General features: G+C 37.4%; 2 protein-coding genes across 3 annotated transcripts; both read right to left on the reverse strand.

Annotated features, from left to right (window-relative positions):
• Window positions 1–3,600: 3,600 nt before the first annotated feature.
• On the reverse strand, window positions 3,601–5,871 carry LOC149390780 (protein NONRESPONDING TO OXYLIPINS 2, mitochondrial). Of its 2 annotated transcripts, none has more exons than XM_089618657.1 (3): window positions 5,634–5,871; window positions 5,440–5,567; window positions 3,601–3,916 (listed from the first exon to the last, which is right to left on the reverse strand). In XM_089618657.1, the coding sequence occupies exons 1-3, from the start codon at window positions 5,735–5,737 to the stop codon at window positions 3,891–3,893; spliced, it is 258 nt and encodes an 85-aa protein (XP_089474783.1). In that variant the 5' UTR covers window positions 5,738–5,871; the 3' UTR covers window positions 3,601–3,890. The 2 variants fall into 2 exon arrangements, with proteins under 2 accessions (XP_089474783.1, XP_089474782.1); XM_089618656.1 differs by having other exon boundaries at window positions 5,395–5,567.
• An 11,212-nt stretch (window positions 5,872–17,083) lies between these two features.
• LOC149390781 (histone-lysine N-methyltransferase, H3 lysine-9 specific SUVH5-like) lies at window positions 17,084–19,569 on the reverse strand. Its single transcript, XM_089620820.1, has 3 exons — window positions 19,527–19,569; window positions 19,241–19,336; window positions 17,084–18,835 (listed from the first exon to the last, which is right to left on the reverse strand). Exon 3 carries the CDS (start codon window positions 18,810–18,812, stop codon window positions 17,223–17,225), a length of 1,590 nt encoding a protein of 529 aa, XP_089476946.1. The 5' UTR covers window positions 18,813–18,835; window positions 19,241–19,336; window positions 19,527–19,569; the 3' UTR covers window positions 17,084–17,222.
• Between the last annotated feature and the right edge of the window lie 976 nt (window positions 19,570–20,545).

Below are 20,545 nucleotides of genomic sequence, written 5' to 3' on the forward strand. Positions count from 1 at the left end.
GAGAGAGAGAGAGAGTGTGAGAGACGGTCGGTGAGACAGAGAGAGAGGGAGACGTACCAGGGAGGCAGCGGCGGAGCGGGGAGCTCCGGCGGAGGGGAGGGACGGCGGAGCGAGGAGCAGAGAGAGAGAGACAGAGTGAGACGGTGAGAGAGAGAGAGTAAGAGAGAATGTGTGAAAAAAAAACAGAAAGCTCGGGTTAAAAACCCCAAAACCTATTGGGTGCGACAACGTCGACAGCGACGCTGTCGCACCCAATATGAAATCCCAAACTTAAAAAAAAACTCGGAGGGATTTGCTGACAAGTTTAAATTTGAAATCCATTAGGTGCGACATTAGTCACACCTAATGGTATTCGGTGCGACAAATATCGCACCTAAAAGTATTAGGTGCGACAATTTACTATTAGGTGCGACAAAGTCGCACCGAATAACACTTAACATTAGCGAAATTTTTTGTCATCCGGATGAGTATCCGGTGCGACATGTCGCACCGAATATGGGCTTAGGTGTGACATGTCGCACTTAAGCCCCTTCCGCACCAGAAATGTGAATTTGTAGTAGTGGTAAGCTATAATGTAGTAACATAGTAACTCTAGATATATAGCCATATGAAAACTCAAGCTTTGTCATATAGTCAACGTTTCGTAAATTTTAAGTAAATAGCCACTAGATTTTATTAACAAAGTAAAAAGACATCAATAGTTGTAAATATTTGTTAATAATTATAAATAACCATTAGACTCCAATGGCATAAATGAAATGCAAAAACGTCCAAACAATCACACATCAGCATGGCTATTTACTTAAAATTTACAAAATCTTGGCTATTTAAAAAATCTTTTTGGTGGTTTAGTTATTCAATTAATTGAAGAAAAAAATTGGTGTAAAAGTTAAATTAGCATCTCCAATGAAAAACTCTAAGACTCTATAAATAGAGTTAGAGTTCTCCAATAATAAAAACTCTAAAACTATATATTTGGTGTAATTTTGACACCAAAGGAACAGTGTTACACCAAATTTGATGTCGAAATTACACAAAGTATTTAAGCATTATTTTAATCTAGTTAATTCATAATCCATTATCAGAAATATTTTTTTAGTTAATATAAGTCTAATTGATATTTTTAATTGTTTATAGCTTTATTCATAATCATATTTAATTTTAATATTTATATATTTTGATTATGTATTACTTATCTCCTAAAAAAATGTTGTATTGTCCATGTAATAAAGTCTATTAATTTTTCATTTTGTTAATAATTATACATTTTATTTTTAAATAATTTATTAATAATTTATAGTAAATAATACACATAATTAATAAATAAAATATATTTACATTAATATACAAATAATTTAGGCACTAATTAAATTAGAATAATTTAATATAAAAGCATATTCTTATATTATTCTCTTTAGTGCAAAATTTGGTATTGTGCCATTAGAGAAAAATAAAAATTTGGTGTAAAAAGTACACCAAATATAGTGTTAGCATATTGGAGATGCTCTTAGCATTCAAAAATCAACTAGCACCCCAAAATGAGAAACAACGGTCCTCCGACAAGAAAGATGAGACCTCTAAAACTATATTTTGTCTTTGTTGTAACTTATTCAAGCTAATCGTTTGAGATCAAGGTGGCGATGACTCGTTTATTGGAAAGAGATTTCAAACTTTTAAGAAGAAAGAAAAAAAATTATGAACACGTTAGAGGTCCATTGAGCTCTCGTAATCAAGTATGGATGAAGTATGAAGACTTGAAGAACCAAAAACAACATCTCGAAGGACTTTCTAGTACCCAAAGTAAGATTGACAACAAATATCAAAAGAAGTTGGAAGCTTCAATTGATTGTGTTCGATTTATTTAAGACAAGGGTTTCCCTTACGCGGTGATGGTGAATATGAGAACTCGAGCAATCAAAATTTTATAGAGTTTCTACGATTTCTTGTGATTCATAATGATGACATCAAACCTGTTGTATTGAATAAGGCTCCTAATAATTGTAAGTTGCTTACCTTGCCAGAGATTCAAAAAGATATTATCACTTTTGCAATGGCTCAAACAATAAAAGTCATAATGGAAGACATTGGGTTCATTGTTTTCGATTCTAGTTGGCGAGTCACGTGATATATTAATAAAAGAACATATGTGCGTCTTATTGTGCTCGATGAATAAGAATGGAAAAAGTCATTGAAAATTTTGTAGGGATTGAGCCCGTCGGTAGTACCACCGCTTTGTCACTAAAGGCTACAGTTGACATGTTATATAGCAGACATGTATTAAGTGTGTCTAGGTTATGAGGACAAGACTGCAACATGGCAACTGAATGTAAGGTTAATTTAAGGACAAAGCGTTCTGGTGATACTCGTTGGGGCTCAAATTACGGTATGTTAGTTAGCTTGACCACCATGTTTTCATCTAAATCCGAGATCCTTGAAATTATAACTTTGTTGCTAAAGTTATTTTGTGAAACTTTGAGGTAACACCATAATTTCAAGGAGCTCGATTATAGATGAAAACATGGAGATCCAGCTAATAGAAACGCCGCTTCGAGATTTTCTCCTCTTAACAGATTCCTAAAAAAAATTATTGTTTAAAGGCAGTTCTTCATCAAGTGAATCAACCCCGGTCAAGGAAACTGGCAACATAGTTTGACCCTCTTGACTTGAACTTTTTTGGAACATACGCTCACCATCCCATCATCACCTTCGTCCAGATTTGAATCATAAATTTACAGAAATACTAATTAAGATATATAATTACGGGCAACTATCTTACAATATATTATAATTAAAAAATAAGACATTTCAAATATATTTTCATGAAACTAAATTTCAAAAGAACATTCAAAATACAACATTTTTCGTATATTTGTGGACAACAAATTGTTGATGATAAAGAATTTATAAATTATATCAAAATTTTGACAGTTTCAAATGTAATTTTAACAATTCCAAATTTATACGACATATTTCTACATTTTCAACCACTGCAAACAATTAAGAAAATGCACACTAAAGTCGAGGGAAAAAAAACTCAAAACCAAACTAAATAATTCCAAAATCCTAAACTACCAAAGTTTCTTACAAGTGATGAACGAGATATTAACGTAAAGCACCGAGAAGCTGCTAGTAGAGATTGAATTTTAAAAAAGCTTACCGATGTTATTTTGATGTTCATTTTTAATATTTTGCATAACAAAAAAAAAAAAAAAAAAAAAAAAAAAAAAAAAAAAAATTGTTGATTTTTTTTACCTATTCTTAGGCAGGGCATTCCAATAATGAAGAGCTTCAACGAGAACCCTAAATGGTTGGCTTTGTTTTACGATAATTTGGAGATGCTTGTACCACCATCAGATAATACCTAACAAATGCTGGAAAAATACTATACAGAACACATTTAAAATGTATATGGAAGTGGCATATTGTGTCCTGAGCAAAAATTGAAGACGCATGTAACAAAAAGATTAAAAATAACAAAAATACGATGGGAATTTTTTGATATATTTTCCTGTCATGTTTTAATTTAAGCTCAAGCATATCCATTTTCCCATTCATCACATTTCTTGTTCTGAGTTATTATTTACGGCAAGCTACGTAAGATAACAGCAAGAAATAAGTAAAACCAGAGCCAGAGGGAGAGAAAAAAAAAACACGAAATTGAACAAATATTTATTACTCGACATTGATGTTCTTGTGTACTTTAAGAGAGTAGAGCAACAAGATGAGAATTAGCAGTGACACTTTGAATTGTTGCAAGCTGTGACTTTGTTCCCGTTTTCCTGGACCACTAAACATTAACTTCCAAGCAAAGTTCTGATAAGATTAGAGACTCATTAACCCTGAGATCTACTTCTTATTCGTCGTCTCCTCCTTTTCTTGCAAGCTATCTCTTATCGCGGGACGCTGAGACCCATTTCTGAATACAGTAATAAAAGAATCATAGTGGTTATTGATCAGGTTAAACTTGATAAATTATCTACATACGTGTATCTCTTAGAGTCTATTCAAGTTCTAGAATCACTCGATGTTCAGAATTTGTAAATAATAGATAATGATAAGCAGACTTCCAAATTAATTGAACTAGAGACCTTCCATGATCAGCTTTAACTTTTCAGGCATTTCAAGGAAAACACAGGTTAAATGTCTAACGCACAGAAGAACTTAAAGAACTAAGCTCTAAAGAGGCTCATAAAACCAAGTCGCTCTCTCATCTTACACCTATTTCCTATATCCCATGAACTACTCATAACAATTATTCTATTAATCTATAATTTTTTAAAGGCACAACTTGCATCTCATAAAAGAGTTTGCACCAACCTGACTACTTTGTTGCATTGCACATACTTGTGAGTAACAAAAGTTCATACATTGGGTCCAGTTCATTGAAAGAAGACATTTATAATGCTGAATTACCCAATAACATGATCTTGTCACTGACAGATTCGTGTATTCACTTCTGTAGGCCAAATAATCTTTCATGGTCCGTAACTTTTTTTCAGATGTAAAGGAGAAGAACATTAAGCATAGTGTAAAAAACTTAAGCCAGAGTAGCATCAAATTTTGTTTAGAATCTTAACAGCTCAGACACCATGACAGAAAAAGATGAGTCAAAGAGAAAAAAAAAAGAGAGAGAGAGAGAGATTGAGTTCAGATTCAATTTCTTCATTCAATGAATTCTTACAGAAAACTTTTCTAACCGCGATTAACAGCTTGTAACAAAAGCTTAACAACATTTAACTGCCGAGACCGCCAACTGGCTCTCTAACACAGAATATCACTCAATTTCAATTAGACATTTAGACGCACTCCAAGAAACAAAAAGTTACGGGAAAAAAAATAAACTAGCTAAATAAATTTGAGTCAAGTCCACTTATGAAAAAATTTGCTTTGCATTTCAATTCTGCATGCCAAAGTAGCTTCTTCAACCACATGTGCACTTGAACCCATAACAGAAGCTTGCTTTAATTCGAACTTACTAACTAGCCTCATGTCAGAAGTCTTTTGAAGCACACAATTAATAGCTTCTTGTGCCATGACCTAATTCTTGAAGTTCGTATACGAGTAAGAACTAATAATCAAATCTCACAGATTCTAACTGTTAACAGAAACGACTTTTCTGACAATGGGGAGTTGAGATCACGTACACAGAATCGAACCTTGAAGATGAAAGATGAAAAATTCAAGTTCAAGCCAGTCTGCGTGAAGATGTTTATTGTTTGATAACTACAAATTTCTACAAGTTCAATTGGTTATTTGGTCAAACTGAGATCAAGATCAAAGTAAGAGCACTACTCAAATGATTACAGAGCACCAAACAACAAGTCGCTAAGGAAAAAAAAAAAGATAATCAAACAAATAGAGTAACAGCGATGAATAACAACTATAATACGGAACCTTATAGGAGATATCAAACTCCAGGATTGGCACTGCAAAGCATACCCTGAGACAGCGACCTCGCGGCCCCGGAATCGATGCTGAGGCAAGAGGTGAGCCTCGCCGACGAGATCGCCGAATGAAGCGGAAGCAGAGACTCCAGGCAGCCCAGCTTGTAGTGGCACCGGATCGACCTGAATCAAACAGAATGTTCAGACACAGAGGATTCGGAAGAAATCTGAGGGCTTTGTTTTGCTTGCCTTGAGACTGTGACCGGATTCAGAGACGGCGTCGGAGCGGGGCCGAAGGAGGGCTTTGAAAAGGCGGATTTGAGCTTCGACAGAGATCTGAGCCGAGACGCCATTGTAGACGAGGTTTCGAGATTTTGCCAAAATGGGGATGCGAATTGTGAAATGGCGTAGGGCTTAAGAGGGGTTTTTGTTTTTGTTTTTGTTTTTGTTTTTGTTTCTGTTTCAAGTGTGATTTCCTTTGATAGTTTGATATAGGATCAAGGATTGAAAAACCGGGGGAACCGGACGGGAACCGGTCCGGTTCCCCCTTTTTGAAGCTAACCGGCACCGGAACCACCAAAACCGGAGTTTTCCGGTGGTTCCGGGGGAACCGGGCCGGGATCCGGGTGGGAACCCGGTTCCCATTTCCCGGCCCGGTTCAGTTAAAAAAAAAAAAGGAAAACCCGGCTATAAAAGCCCGGATCCCATTTTTAATTCATCATTCGCGTCGGTTTTAGGTCTCGAGCTTCCCGACGCCGCGCAGCCCAAATCTTCCCAGATCCCGGTCGGATCCCACCAAGCCGGCCTCTTCCCGACGCGAACACGGCCAATTCTCACAACTTCCCGCCGGTTCCCGCCCTTCCCGGTGAGGATCCCGTCCTTTTTGAGTTTTTTTTATGATTTTGAGTTTAAATCTTGAAATTTGTTGATGATTCTTGAAGATTAACTATAATTTGATAGTTATGACTACTTAGTGAGCATGAATGTAGTTTTTATTTAGAGTTTGTGTTGATGTTTGTAATTTTTTTGTATTTAATGATTTAATCCGAATTATTTATTAATTTTGGGATTAGTTAGTGATGATTAAGCTTATGTAAACTTGTTTATTGATTTATGAAGAAATTGTTATGAATTGTTTTTAATTTTAGAGTTTGTGGTGATGTTTATAATTTTTTTGGTAATTAATCCGAATTATTTAGTAATTTTGTGATTAGTTAGTGATGGTTAAGGTTATGTAAACTTGTTTATTGATTTATGAAGAAATTTTGTGACTTGTTTTTAATTTTAGAGTTTTTGTGTTGATGTTTGTAATTTTTTTGGATTTAATCCGAATTATTTGATAATTATGTGATTAGTTAGTGATGATTAAGGTTATGGATTATGATGAACTTGTTTATTGATTTATGAAGAAATTTTGTGACTTGTTTTTAATTTTAGAGTTTTTGTGTTGATGTTTGTAATTTTTTTGGATTTAATCCGAATTATTTGATAATTATGTGATTAGTTAGTGATGATTAAGGTTATGGATTATGATGAACTTGTTTATTGATTTATGAAGAAATTTTGTGACTTGTTTTTAATTTTAGAGTTTTTGTGTTGATGTTTGTAATTTTAGAGTTTTTGTGTATATTACAAGTTGATAATTAGTTAGTGATATTGTGTAAATGTTATTTGTTCATTTGTAGATTACAAGTTGCAAGAATGTCGGTCCCCGACCCAGCTAGGAAGTATTGCACACCTATTCCCGGGAAAAGTAGCGGCCACGAGTGCATATTTTGCGAGCACAATATGGGAGGTGGCGGCATCACGAGAGTGAAAAACCACCTAGCCCATGTAGACCCAACGAGGAGTGTCAAATTCTGTGAGAAAGTCCCTCCTGAAGTGAGAGAAGAGATGCAAGCTTTACTTCAAGGCAATGTCGTAAAAAAGAAGAACAAAAAGTCGTTGGACGCTACGCTTCAAAAGATATTGACTAAGAATGTCGGCGTGGAAGAATCAGACGAAGAAGACTACGAAGCGCAATTACGAGCAGCTATGAAGAGGTCAAGACAAGAGGCGGCTAAGACGGAATGGGAGGCTCGGATGATGTCGGGGCCCGGCAGTGGTTCTACGGCAAAATCTCCACCAGCTGCTCCGTCGTTATATAAGTCAGCGAGTGCGAAGCAAACAAAAATCGATGAGATCGTGGATCCGAAGAAGAGAACGTGGCTCGGAAGACACATAACAAAATTCTTTGTTCACCAACATGTGCCGGCGAGTAAGGCCGCCTCGCATGAGTTCAAAAACATGATAGCGTCCGCTCAAGACTTGGGTAATCCTCAATTTGTGATAAGTAATTTTATTTTCATATTGTCGAATCGCATGAGTTCTTGAAACGTTAACATGATGTATATTGACATATTGCAGGTCCAGGCGTTCCTATACCAACTCCGTATGAAATTCATAACAAATACCTCGATATGGAGGTTGCAGATGCGGAGAACTACCTTGACGAACAAAAGAAGCGGTGGGTAAAATACGGCTGCACCATACTCACTGATGGTTGGACGGGGCCGACCAGACTGAGCATCATAAACATTATGGTTTATTGTGCTGGTGCAACGGTGTTCTTAAAGTCCGTTGATGCATCAAAGCACACGAAAACAGGGGAGTACATCTACGGAATACTGAGGTCAGCGCTAAAAGAAATCGGAAGACATAATGTCGTCCAAGTTGTGACCGACAACGGTTCGAACTACAGGAGTGCCGGGTTGAAATTACAACGCAAGTACCATGTGTACTGGACACCTTGCGCTGCACATTGTCTAGATCTGATGTTTGAAGATATTGGGAAGAGAGATAGTGTTAAGCAAACTATCAAATCTGCGAGGGATGCGACTAAGTTCATCTACAACCACGGCACTGTGTTGTCCAAGTTACGGGAGACATCCCCAGGTGAAATCATCCGTCCCGGCGCAACAAGATTTGCCACAAACTACCTAGCTCTCAGAAGTCTCCGAGAGAAGAGAGCTGCGTTGAGGACGATGTTCAGTAGTCAATGGTGGGATGATTCCAAATTGAGTGCAACTCCTACAGGTACATCCATAGCCGAGACTTGTTTAAATCCCAGATTCTGGCATTCGGTGGACGAAGTGTGTGCCATATTCGAGCCGATGTACACCACTCTTCGATTAGTGGACACTGAGGTGCATCCCACGATGGGATTACTATACTACGTCTTCCACGAGATGAGAAAGAAGTTGGAAGCGATGAATGAGAAGAAATGGGTTGTCGACATCGTGAACCACAGATGGAGTACTCAAATGGAACATCCACTACACATTGCAGCTTTCTTCCTAAATCCAAAGTTGCTGTTTAACCCGGATATCCACATGGACAATACCCACATGGCAGCTGTGACAAGGGTGTTCGACTTCTTGCATCAGGATCTTGATGGGTCAACTCTTGGGAGAGAGGTATAAAACTATAAATTGTTACAAGCTATATCACATTATGAATATACGAGTCTTATTTGATTTTCTAATTACAGTTAATCGCATTTCGAGACGCTCGAGGGGACTTCTCACAACGAAGTGCTATTTCGGCACGAGGCACCCTTTGTGCAAGTAAGTTTGTGAGATGAATTGTATGCATTAAGCCATTAACTATGTCATGGAATGGTAATAAATGACATGATATGATTTATGTCACATGATTGCAGGTGACGGTGGATCAGGGGGAGGTGCTGGAGGTTCCTATCGGTCTGGGGGTTCCTTTACTGCTGGAGGCACCTCATTTGGTGATGTCGGCGGTTCTCAGCTTGGATACGCACCATCGCAAGAAGATTTTGATCGTCTTCATCACCCTGCCTTTTTTTATTCAGGATACGGGCGCGGAGGTCAGGGCGGAGGTATGAATGATGCCATGTCATTTACGTCTAGCAATGACGTTGATGACTTGTCCTACAACTTCGGATCGGTATCAATTGGTCCTCAAGGCACAGAGTCATCTTATGATGACGGATCTTCCAGTTACAACTACCAGGACTCCTATGCATCAACTTACGCTCCCGAAACGGTGCAACCAGTTCCAGGTTATCCCCTCCACTCCATGACTGTTGGTTCATCTCAGTATGAGTACGACTATCACTTGAACAGGTACTTTAGTGCATATGCTCATTACATGACTTGGTATGATTACTGTATGACCGCTGCATACGGTCGCTTTGAGTAGTCATTTGTATCCCTCCTATGTTGAATTTGTTGAACAATAGTATTTGGTAGATTGTGTTGAACTTTATCATTTTGGTTATTGAACTTAGTTTTTGTTGTGTTTGTAATTTGGTAGTGTGTTGAAACATTGTACACTATTTTTAATTTTATGAATTTTATCCTACGTACTTTGTATGTTTTTTTGTATATTTCTTTTCTGAATTCCCCTCGGTAAATACCGGTATTTGACGGTATTCCTCTACGGTAACGGTAAGTTCAACGGTACCGGTTTCCTTTTTTTTTCTCGCTTCCCCCGGTATTCCTTTACGGTACGGGCGGTTCCCCCTAAATTCGAAGGCTCGGAACGGTAACGGTAACGGTATTTCGATCCTTGTATAGGATATGAGAGAAAATATGTGAAAACACTTTTAATTGATTTTTAATCTCACTAAAATTGGAAAAAAAATTCATTATTATTTTTTTTAAAAATACCCCTAAAGACCAACAATTCACTTTTTATCGTTGTTCTAGTAGACATTCACATTATGGCCGCAGCTATTTGCTCCCATATACATATTCAATTTTTTTAAAATTAATAGCCATCCTAGAAGTCTATGAAAAAACTCTTATTTTATTTACTGTGCAAACAAATAATCCGAAAATCATTGAAAATAATATTGATTTTTGAAATTACCAAACACGTGGTGAAAATACCAAATTATTCACGTTTATAAATTCTTGAATATAAAATAAATTGTGCAATAAAAGAACTAAACTGAACCTCCCGACTTTCTCATTGTGTTTTACTGCATCTTTCTCTTTGAATACATCTTCCTCTACATAGTCGAAATTCTTCTTATCTTTGTCTCATTCGATCCCACTCCACATTGAGACACTATATTTTCATTTGTCGTGAAATCAATTTCCTTATCCCGCTACAAGTTATAATATATAATAGAGTTAGATTAACATGGCTCGAAAACGTGAGTACTTTCCTTGACATTCATCTATGTCCCACCTTCAAGTCTTAAAGGTGTGGGGTTCCATCTAAAACCAAGCTTGGTAATTAGAGGAGTAACCCACAAACCTTATAAAGAGCACATGATCGTCGATGTGGGACTATCTTTGATACTCCCACTATCTTTGATACACCCCATCACGCGCACAGGCACAGGCACACATTGGTACATGCACTGGAAGCGTGAAGTATAAGCCCGATCAGGTAGCCCACAACCGAGAATGGGCCCCGCTCTGATACCATCTTAAAGGTGTGGGGTTCCATCTAAAATCAAGCTTGGCAATTAGAGGAGTAACCCACAAGCCTTATAAAGAGCTCAGGATCGTAATACCCAGTCGATGTGGGACTATCCTTGATACACCCCCTCACGCGCACAGGCCACAGGCACACATTGGCACAGGCACTGGAAGCGTGAAGTATAGGCCCGATCAGGTAGCCCACAATCGAGAATGGGCCCCGCTCTGATACCATCTTAAAGGTGTGGGGTTCCATCTAAAACCAAGCTTGGTAATTAGAGGAGTAACCCACAAACCTTATAAAGAGCCCAGGATCGTAATACCCAATCGATGTGGGACTATCCTTGATATCAAGCCCTCTCTTGTGATTTTCAAAACATTTGACATTACCTTGTTAATAAGATCCCTGACAAATGTCTTACTTCTAGTCAATTTTGCATCTTTTTCGCATGATGATGTAGTGACTCTTGACTTCTTAAGGTAACACGAGACTTTAGCATATAGTGGGTATAAGAGCATTTTCAATGAAGACACTAAATTTGATGTAATTTTTACACTAAATTTGGTGTAACTTTTGCACAAAATATATTTTTTTGCTCCAATGTATTACACTATATCTTACACTAAAATGAATATTCTAATAATATTTTTTTATTGGCTTTTTAATCAAAATGCTTTTAGATTAAGTGTCTTAATTTTATTAGTTATTTGCAATGTCTAATTAGATATATAAAAATGTAATTGTATTTTATTTATCAATTATGTGTAACATATCGTATAAATCAATAATAAATTATTTAAAATAAAAAAATATAATTTATAAAAATGAAAATTAAAATCAATTTCATTACATAGATATTACAACATTTTTTTTAGGAAATAAATAGTATACCATTAAAATATACATATATATATATATATATATATATATATATATAAATTACATATTACTAATTGAATTAATTTTTATTCATATACTCATTATAAATTTTCGGCTTAATTTGGTTTGATATCTTTAAATTTTTTTTACTATCGGCTTAATTGAATTGGGATTGAAAAAATTAATTTGGATTATAAACAAAAATTCAAACAGTTAAAAACATATTGATTAAACTTGAATAAATTAAAATATGTACTTTTAATTAAAGATTATGAATTAATTAGATTTTAATAATACTTAAACATTTGGTCTAGACACCAAATGAATAATATTACACCAAATTTAGTGTAACACCGTACATTTGGTGTCAAAATTACACAAAATGTAGATTTTTAGAGTTTTAGTGTTTTTACCATTGGAGAACTATAACTCTGTAGAGTTTTAGACTACTCCATTGGGGATGCTCTAATACCCACAAATAGATCATTGTTATTTAACAAATAATGGTAGGAACAAGATTTAAAATTAGAATCAATAATAACACATGATGCAGTAGCTTTTGTTAATGTCTGAAATTGGATCAACACTTAAACAGGTTCGCGGTTCAGTCTAGGACCGGACACTATGATCGTGTGGTGGTCGAACGGCAAAGTTGTCTCAACACTTGTCGCCTCTACCATACCGAAAATAGGTTTCTAGTGACTTTTCACATGAAAAAACGAGAAACGTGAGCTAAAAAGGCTCGGAGGGGTTTCCTCCGGCGGGCACTCCGACACTCAACATTAGTTCAAGTGGTATGCTTCAGAATTCTAGAGAGAGAAAGTCTCAGATGAGAAAGAAGTAGATATTTTTTAAGTTAGGGGAAACTCACCTCACGGATGTAATGAGTCGGGGTAAAATCGTCATTCACTAGGGTCCTCCTTTCAAGTATGGGGTAGAGGTCAACTCTTGTTGCCATGCGGGTGGAAGTCGACCCATGCCGCCGAGATGGGATGGGGGTGGATGTCGACCCTCGTCGCCGAAATGGAATGGGGTTGGAGGTCAGCCCCTGTTGCCAAGATGGAATTGGAGCAGAGGTCGACCCCTATTGTCGAGATAGAACGAGGTTGGAGGTCAGACTTGTTGCCAAGAAGGAATGGGGGCAGAGGTCGACCCATGTCGCCAAGAAGGAATGGAGGTAGAGGTCGACCCTTGTCGCCAAGAAAGAATAGGGGTAGAGGTCGACCCATGTCACCAAGAAGGAATAGCATGGGGGTAGCAGTCGACCCATATCGCCGTGGTGGAATGGGGGTCAAGGTCGATCTCTATCGTCGAGGCGAAATGATAGTAGAGATCGATCCATGTCGTCGATATGGAACGGGGGTAGAGGTCGACCCTGTCGCCGAGGTGGAATGTGGGTAGAGGTCGACTCCTGTCGCCGAGGTGGAAAGGGGGTGGAGGTCGACCCTCTGTCGTCAAGATGGAACGGGGGTAGAGGTCGACACTTGTTTCCAAAATGGAATGGGGGTACCCATGTCGTTGAGATGGAATGGGATAGAGGTCAGGCCATGTTGCCAAGACAATTTTTGTGGTCGAGGCCTGCCCCTGATCATACTTTGACATTTTTGTGGTTGAAACCGGTCATGTACCATGCTTGGATTTTTGTTGGGGTGGAGGCTTGCCCTTGACAATGCCTTGACATTTTTGTGATCAAGGACGACCTTTGACCACGCTTAAATTTTTGTTGGGGTTGGGGCCTACCCCTGACCATGCCTTGAATTTTGGTGGTTGAGGCTAGCCTTGGACCACGCTTGAATTTTTGTTGTGGTTGAGGTTTGCCTATGACCATGCCCTGACGCTTGGATTTTTGTTGTGGTTAAGGCTTGCCCCTGACCATGCCTTGACATTTTTGTGGTTGAGGCCAGCCCTGGACCACGCTTGGATTTTTTTTGTGGTTGAGGTTTGCCAATGACCATGCCTTGACATTTTAGTGGTTGAGGCCGGCCCTGGACCACGTTTGGATTTTTGTTAGGGTTGAGGCCTCCCCCTGACCATGACTTGACATTTTTGTGGTTGAGGCCAGTCCTGGACCACGCTTGGATTTTTGTTATGGTTGAGGTCTGTCGCTGACCATGTCTTGACAATTTTGTGTTTAGGGCAGGGTTTGCCTTTCTCTTTAGTTTTTGGTTTGAGCTTTCGTGTTTTTTCGGGTAAAGAAAAATCTTTCATAACAGTTTTAAAAAAAAAGAAAGATAAAATTTATGCTTTGTTTGATAGGAGGGACCATATGAGAAATAGATAATGATTAAGGGATTATGAGGCGTGGATTTGTTACATTCACTCTTTGGTTAAAAAAATGAATAAAAGAGGAGCGATGAATTTGTATTAGCGGGACTTACAAAAAAAAACAAAAAATTAGAAAAATAGTCAACTTAAACGTTTGATATTGCTAAATAGTCAAGGTTTGGTAAATATTAGATAAATAGCCATAAATGATGACGTGGCTTAATATGGTAGTGGCTATTTACTTAATATTTACGTTTGTAAATATATAAAATTTGCTATTTATCTAATATTTACCAAATCTTGACTATTTAGTAATTCTCAATGTTTAAGTTGACTATTTCGCTAAATTACAAAAAAAAAAAATACCCCAAATACGGACGAATTGTCCAAATGACAAATACCTTAGGAATTACAATAATAACCCATCAATTGGAGGTAATCTCGTAATATTATCGACTATGTAAAGTGGCTCTTTCTCTACTTTGCTCTCATATCAGGTACTTAAAAATTTTAGTATCAAAAGTTATCATTTCTCCTTCTTCTTTAATTTTTATTTTTTTGGATTATACCAATTTACTAACAACAAATGGATAGATTAAAAAATTTTCACTTCTTATACCTATTAAGTTTTCTAAAACTTATAATCTGCGACTTCAGTTTCATTTCTTTTCCATCACACTTACTATATCCACCCATGTTTTCATTCTTTGTACCAAACGAGGCCTTAGAAAAATTTATGGGTCGTTTTAAAAATGAGAAATGACATTAACTAGTAGCAACTTTGATACTTTGAACTAAAATAGTAACAACTATGTTACTACTAATTGTAAATTTATATATCTATAATTGTTGTTAATTGTAGACTTGTACATCTACAGTTTATGACAACTTTATATTTTCATGTCTACAGTTAGTAGTAAAAATGTTCAAAAACATAATTACTATTATTTTGGTCAAAATTGCTACTAGTTGAGGCCATTTTTCATTAAAAATCTCTTGAAGATTGATGGATAGCTCGTCTGAGTATCGTTACGACCAAAACGACAATAAAGCAACTTAAAAGAGGCATATTCCATCTCGAGAACAAAAGATCCAAAATCCCAAACAAAACAACATAAGGAAGTAAAAAAATCAAACAAAATTAAAACACTAAAGTTTAAACTATTATCCTTAGCAACAGCACATCCTTTTAAAAGTATTTCCTCCAACTCTCTCCATGTCACTCAAGTACGCATCACCGATGAAAATGAACCGCACCGACAAGCAAGGGACCCATGGTCCTTACCGCACGAGATAGCTACCTCCTCCGCTGTAGACCATCAATGACAAAAAGCATTGTTGGTCCTTTCAAGCAAGGGCGGAGCAGGAGTCGCAAGACTCCAACCCCAAATTATGTTTCATTTAGTTGGTTATGGTTTTTTTTTTTCATCCTACTTTCCAAGTGGCAAACATACACTAAACCGTGAGAAGGAGCTTATTTCGTTCATAATGTAATAATGAGACTAATATGCGTCGAAAATTAAAAATCGTAAATATATACTTAAATACCATTAGTCACATAGTTTTCAAATTAAAACTTCTCGACCCTTCACTGTCGATTGAATTCCGCGGATTCCGGTCGGAAACCGTTTTTTGAGAGTCCCAATACCGGTATATACAAAATCGGAATTTCTTGGATTTCGATTAAATCGTTCTGATTTTCGGTGTTTTCTGGGGAATCCTTCCACTTTCCGATTGTTTATAGGCAAATTATCACGCATTCCGACGGAAACTTACCGTTAAGGGGTCAAATACCGATAATTCTTAAAATCTGATGATATTTAGTGTCTTTCATGAAATTTGCCGTTAGTTTTTGATGATTTAGTTCAAATTCTTAGTTTCTAACTTCATTATTGTGTTTAATTGGAGTTTGTATCATTTTTTTTCAATTTTTTGCTACATCATAAAATAAGGTTTAGATTTTTTGATTTTGTACTTTGTATTGAACTATGTCATTAAATTTGAGTTGATTTTTGTTGAAATATTATTGTAGATTTTTTTCCATTTTTATCCTATTTTGTGTATGAATTTCTTTAAAATATTTATTCATTATATTCATCTCGGTAAGTACGGTATTTGACGATATTCATCGACGGTACGGTATTCTCAACGGTACAGTTTTCATTTACCTTTTTTGAATTCCACAATATTCCTCTGGTTTACTTTCGGAAACCAGTAAATCTTAGTCTCGAAATGATAACGATAACGGTATTTCGATCATTGCTCTCACTAACTCACTTTTCTTTCTCTCTCACTCTCTCTCTAGTCGGAGCGTACGACGAGCCACGCCAACCGCAAGTCACCACCTGCGACCGCATGTTGTAGCCTCCACACACCGTTGCACTGCGAGCTGCCATGTATTTCAAGCTTTCGGATTTGATTTGCGACCTTGCCATCGGCTAAGCCCACAGATTTGCAGTGCGCTGTGGTGCTAAGGTGTTGCGGTGTGTCGCGACGCTACAGTGAGTTATTTTGCAATATGATAGACCAAACACCGGATTAACCCCTCAACTCTTGAGGCCAAGGGCTAGATCCAAACATTATAATTCCTCAACTCTTGAGGCTAAGGGTTAGATCAAAACTTTAAAAAGGCCTAAACCGAGCCTTGAAAAAATAATATATATATATATATATATATATATATATATATATATATATATATATATATATATATAATAAAAAGCGATTCAATTTTAATCCTAATAACCATACATAAAAATCATTTATTTAAGCAGAATTATGTCACTCGTAACAATTGTCTTGATTTTAGTCCTCTATGCACATCCATATCCCTAAACTTAGCCCAATTCCGATCTTCTTCATTAAGGGGCCGGATTGCGCTAATTCCAAAGATATGGCCACACTCTTTTGACAATTCACCCGGCTTGATTATTTAGGAACTAAGCAGAGAGGAAACAACACCAAATTATTAAATCTACATGGTTTGAAACGGTTGTTGGACTATAAATAGATGATTTTTTATGTTTTATCAAAATGCTCATATCCAATTATATAGTGAAGAATAATAGTAATTCCTAGAGAAAATATAAATTCACTACAAAGGTCGCTAAACGAGTTCAATATGGGAATGAGGCAAAGATAGCCAACATTTCTTAGAAGATTAAACAAGCAAGTCAGATATTGCCTCCAACAGAAAACTTGTCCTACAAGAAAGAGAGCTAAGATGCTTACATATTAATAATAGATCAGTTAGTACCTCCCAAATCTGGCCATGGTGAAACTATAGTCCATAGTCAACTGATGAAGTGGTGGAATATCCCTCAAAGCAAACAGCATTACATGTGGCATCCTCTCATCCCTATGATCGTAAAGCACAAATCTTGCTTCAAGATTCGGAGAATCGCAGTGGTTCACAAACCGGCCCACGTTCCCTCTCACCGTCGCATCGATCGTGATTTTGTCCGAACAAGAAAAGACACGAAAAGAATTACTAGTATCTCCTCTACGTAGTCGGTCTAAGTACCTTCTTTTGACCTCTTTTTCAGGGAGAACTTCTCCCACAAATTCACACACGAAGCTTCCCTTCGCAATGTAAGATCTTGGCCTAACACCCCATCTCTTGAGTTTACTACAAAACACCTCCAATTTTGAAGAAATCCCGTTTTGGGTCACCCGAGAGAGGCATGTCAAAGGGCACTCTGACTTAGGACTACACTCGTAGATAATCCCTTTCAAGTTCATACCGATATCGATACGACCTTTTGAGTCATACACGGTCGTGCCACCGCTGCAACGACAACAAATAGTCTTTGATTCCATCATCAGCGGTGAAACCGGATAAACAACGTCTGTTATGTAATCAAACGACGGAAGAGTCTCGCCATCGTTCAAAGCCTTCATGAGACGAATCGGAATCTTTTCTTTCCCCAACGATATGTCGTTTGAGCACGCGACGGCTCTCGGTGCGGGAAAAGTCTCGATCTTCCTAGCAAATTTTTCGAGATCGGATTTTGGTTGACCCATTACCCTCTTCAGCAAGAACTTGAAAACGAGCTTCCCGTATTTACCCCTCTCTTGCGTTCGGGCATGGACGACATACAATCCGTCGTAAACGTACATTTGGTCACACAGCCTCGCTCCGCTCAGCCCGACCAAGTCCGAGTCTTTCAAGAGTTTGAAGCAACAAACGACCCGGATCGGCACACGCATTTTCCAGCTATTCATGAGTGCCCGATTCCCAAACTCGTCCTTTTGATCGACGACTTCTTTGCACCCGATCGACGGATTCCCTCCTTCTCCCGTGTAGATCAGCGTCCCGGGATTCAACACGTCGTTCTCGTATCTCCCCGAGAAGATCACGCTTGTTGCGAAGATTGTCCCGTCTGCGTTTCTCGTGTAATCAATGCCTCTCCTGAGTTGGAGAGTGAGGCCCGCTACTTTGAGCTCGGCTCGGTCTTGAAACTTGTCGCCGATCTCCACTCCCGGGACGGGCCCGATTCGCTTGGGCCAGCGGGCCCAATGTTGGGTCCTTTTTAGGATTCTCATCGCCGCGCACGAGGCAGACCACCAATTGACTTGTTTCGTCCCATTCTCCGACTCCATTTCGCGGACCACAGTCGATCGTATCGCGTGGTATTCGGTCAAAACCTCTCTCGTTCTGTCGCGGGAGTCGAGAGCTCTCGCGCCGGCGATGAACGCCTCGTGGACGCGTCGGCGTTTATGAGCGGCCATTTTAGCTGTTCCGGGCCCACCGGAAAATCCTCCGAAGATGGAAATTTTCCGGCGCTTGAAGCTTGGCGATAAGTGTGGTTCTTCGGTTCTTGGTTCTATGATGGCCATTATCCAGAGGAAAAAAAAAAGTCCTACAAAACAGAGGTATTTAAACAGCGAAAACCCTATTCCATAGCCATTGCGTTTCCTCTTAGCGCTAACCGAATTAAAATGAAGAAACATGTAGTAAGAAAAACACTTCATGCATTAAATGACGACAATATTTATAAAAAAAAAAAAAAAAAAGGTTTGAACTTGATAGACTATTTCTTCTGTGTGAAAAAAAGAAAAAAAAAAAAAAAAGTTGAACTTGATAGACTATTTCTTCAGTGTGAAAAAAAAAAAAAAAAAGGTTTGAACTTGATAGACTACTTCTTCAGTGTGCACTAGCAAGAAACTTGGTGAACAAATATATTAAACCAGAAAAGCAAGAAAGAAAAAAAAAAAACAAAAAAACAAAAAAATACAAAAAAAAGAACAAAAAAAAAATAACATACCTTTGATCAGGAGAGTGAAATGAGAGCTCTCAAGCCGACGAGTTCTTTAAGCGAATAAGAAAATCACTTTTTAGCCTTACTTTCTACGGCACAGAGCTTTCAAAAGAAAGAAAGAAAGGAAGAAAGAAATAAGTTTATGAAGTACTGATTTTATATATATATATATAGGGCGTCGTGAAGTTATGGAGGTAATGCATTTTCTTATGGGAAATTTCATTAATTAGCCTCGCTACTATTTTCTAGAAGTAGTAATTGCCTCGTTTAAAAAAATAAAAAAAGTAATTACCTCAAATGTCCGACGGTTCGAGAATTGGAAAGAAGTGAAGAGCGTTCGAGGAATTGGTGTATATCCTATTTACTTATTTAGCTATTTTCGTGGCACGAAATTTGAAACCGTAATAGCTTTTGAATTATTTAATGCTACTGATATAACGGCACAATGAAAAGTGTTCTGTTGTTTAAAACTTTAAATAAAAGAATTTTTGGCTCAGATGGTCCCTAACTTTTAATAATTGAGGCATTTTGGTCCTTAAACCTTTTTTAGAGGCAAAATCATCCTCAAACCTTTTTTTTTTTTTGTAAAATTAGTCCTTTTTAACAGACTTAACAGAAATCTCAAGTTTATTCCACATGAGGGATTTTTTTTTTTTTTCATAACTTACATATGCTAATACTTTTAGTTGCATTTAGCTAATATTCTGATCTCCATTATAAATGACACCATGTAAACCCAAAAATAATTGCATATTGATTTCAATATAGCATAACGCTTACAAATTTGAATTTAGCATTTCTTCTACAAAAACCCACAGACAAATATGATATACCCTAAATGAAAGTTTGTGTGCAAAAACACTTGCATTTTTAAAAAATTCAACTGAAATAAGTGTTATATATCCACCCAAAAGCACTTGCGGGCCTCTTTTTGTATCCCTTCAATCAACGTTGCTGACCCTGCAAAAAGAAAATAATGCAATTGAGTTGTTATAAATTTAAAGCAAATTTAATCTTTCAAACTTACAGTTTTGTTGCGATCACACGTAACCTTATTATGATGGTCTTTTCTTCCACTGTTTGTGCAAGTCATCACTATATTTTTCCTGCCCAATTTCACTGTTTTGCTTCCAAGAACTCGCATTCGTCTGCCTCCTTGCGCAAATATACATCCTCATGAATTTTGGATTTTCATCTTTATTTGGGTCCAATGGGTAACACTTTATCTTAATTGTAGACCCGGGATTAGACTTCTTCAATTCCTCGATATAATCCCACAGTTCTCCATATTGCATCGCCACCGAACCATGA

Source organism: Urtica dioica, chromosome 7 (genome assembly GCF_054948205.1).
Source record: "Urtica dioica subsp. dioica isolate 48M chromosome 7, U.dioica_male_clone48M_v1_H2, whole genome shotgun sequence".
NCBI lineage: Eukaryota > Viridiplantae > Streptophyta > Magnoliopsida > Rosales > Urticaceae > Urtica > Urtica dioica.

Bases quoted from the DNA above. Each gene is read 5' to 3' on its own strand.
- LOC149390780 (XM_089618656.1), bottom strand. From the start codon at position 5,737: ATGGCGTCTCGGCTCAGATCTCTGTCGAAGCTCAAATCCGCCTTTTCA. The intron at 5,568-5,633 runs GCAAGCAAAACA...TGTTTGATTCAG, and splicing joins AATCCGGTCACAGTCTCAAG to GTCGATCCGGTGCCACTACA.
- LOC149390781 (XM_089620820.1), bottom strand. From the start codon at position 18,812: ATGGCCATCATAGAACCAAGAACCGAAGAACCACACTTATCGCCAAGC.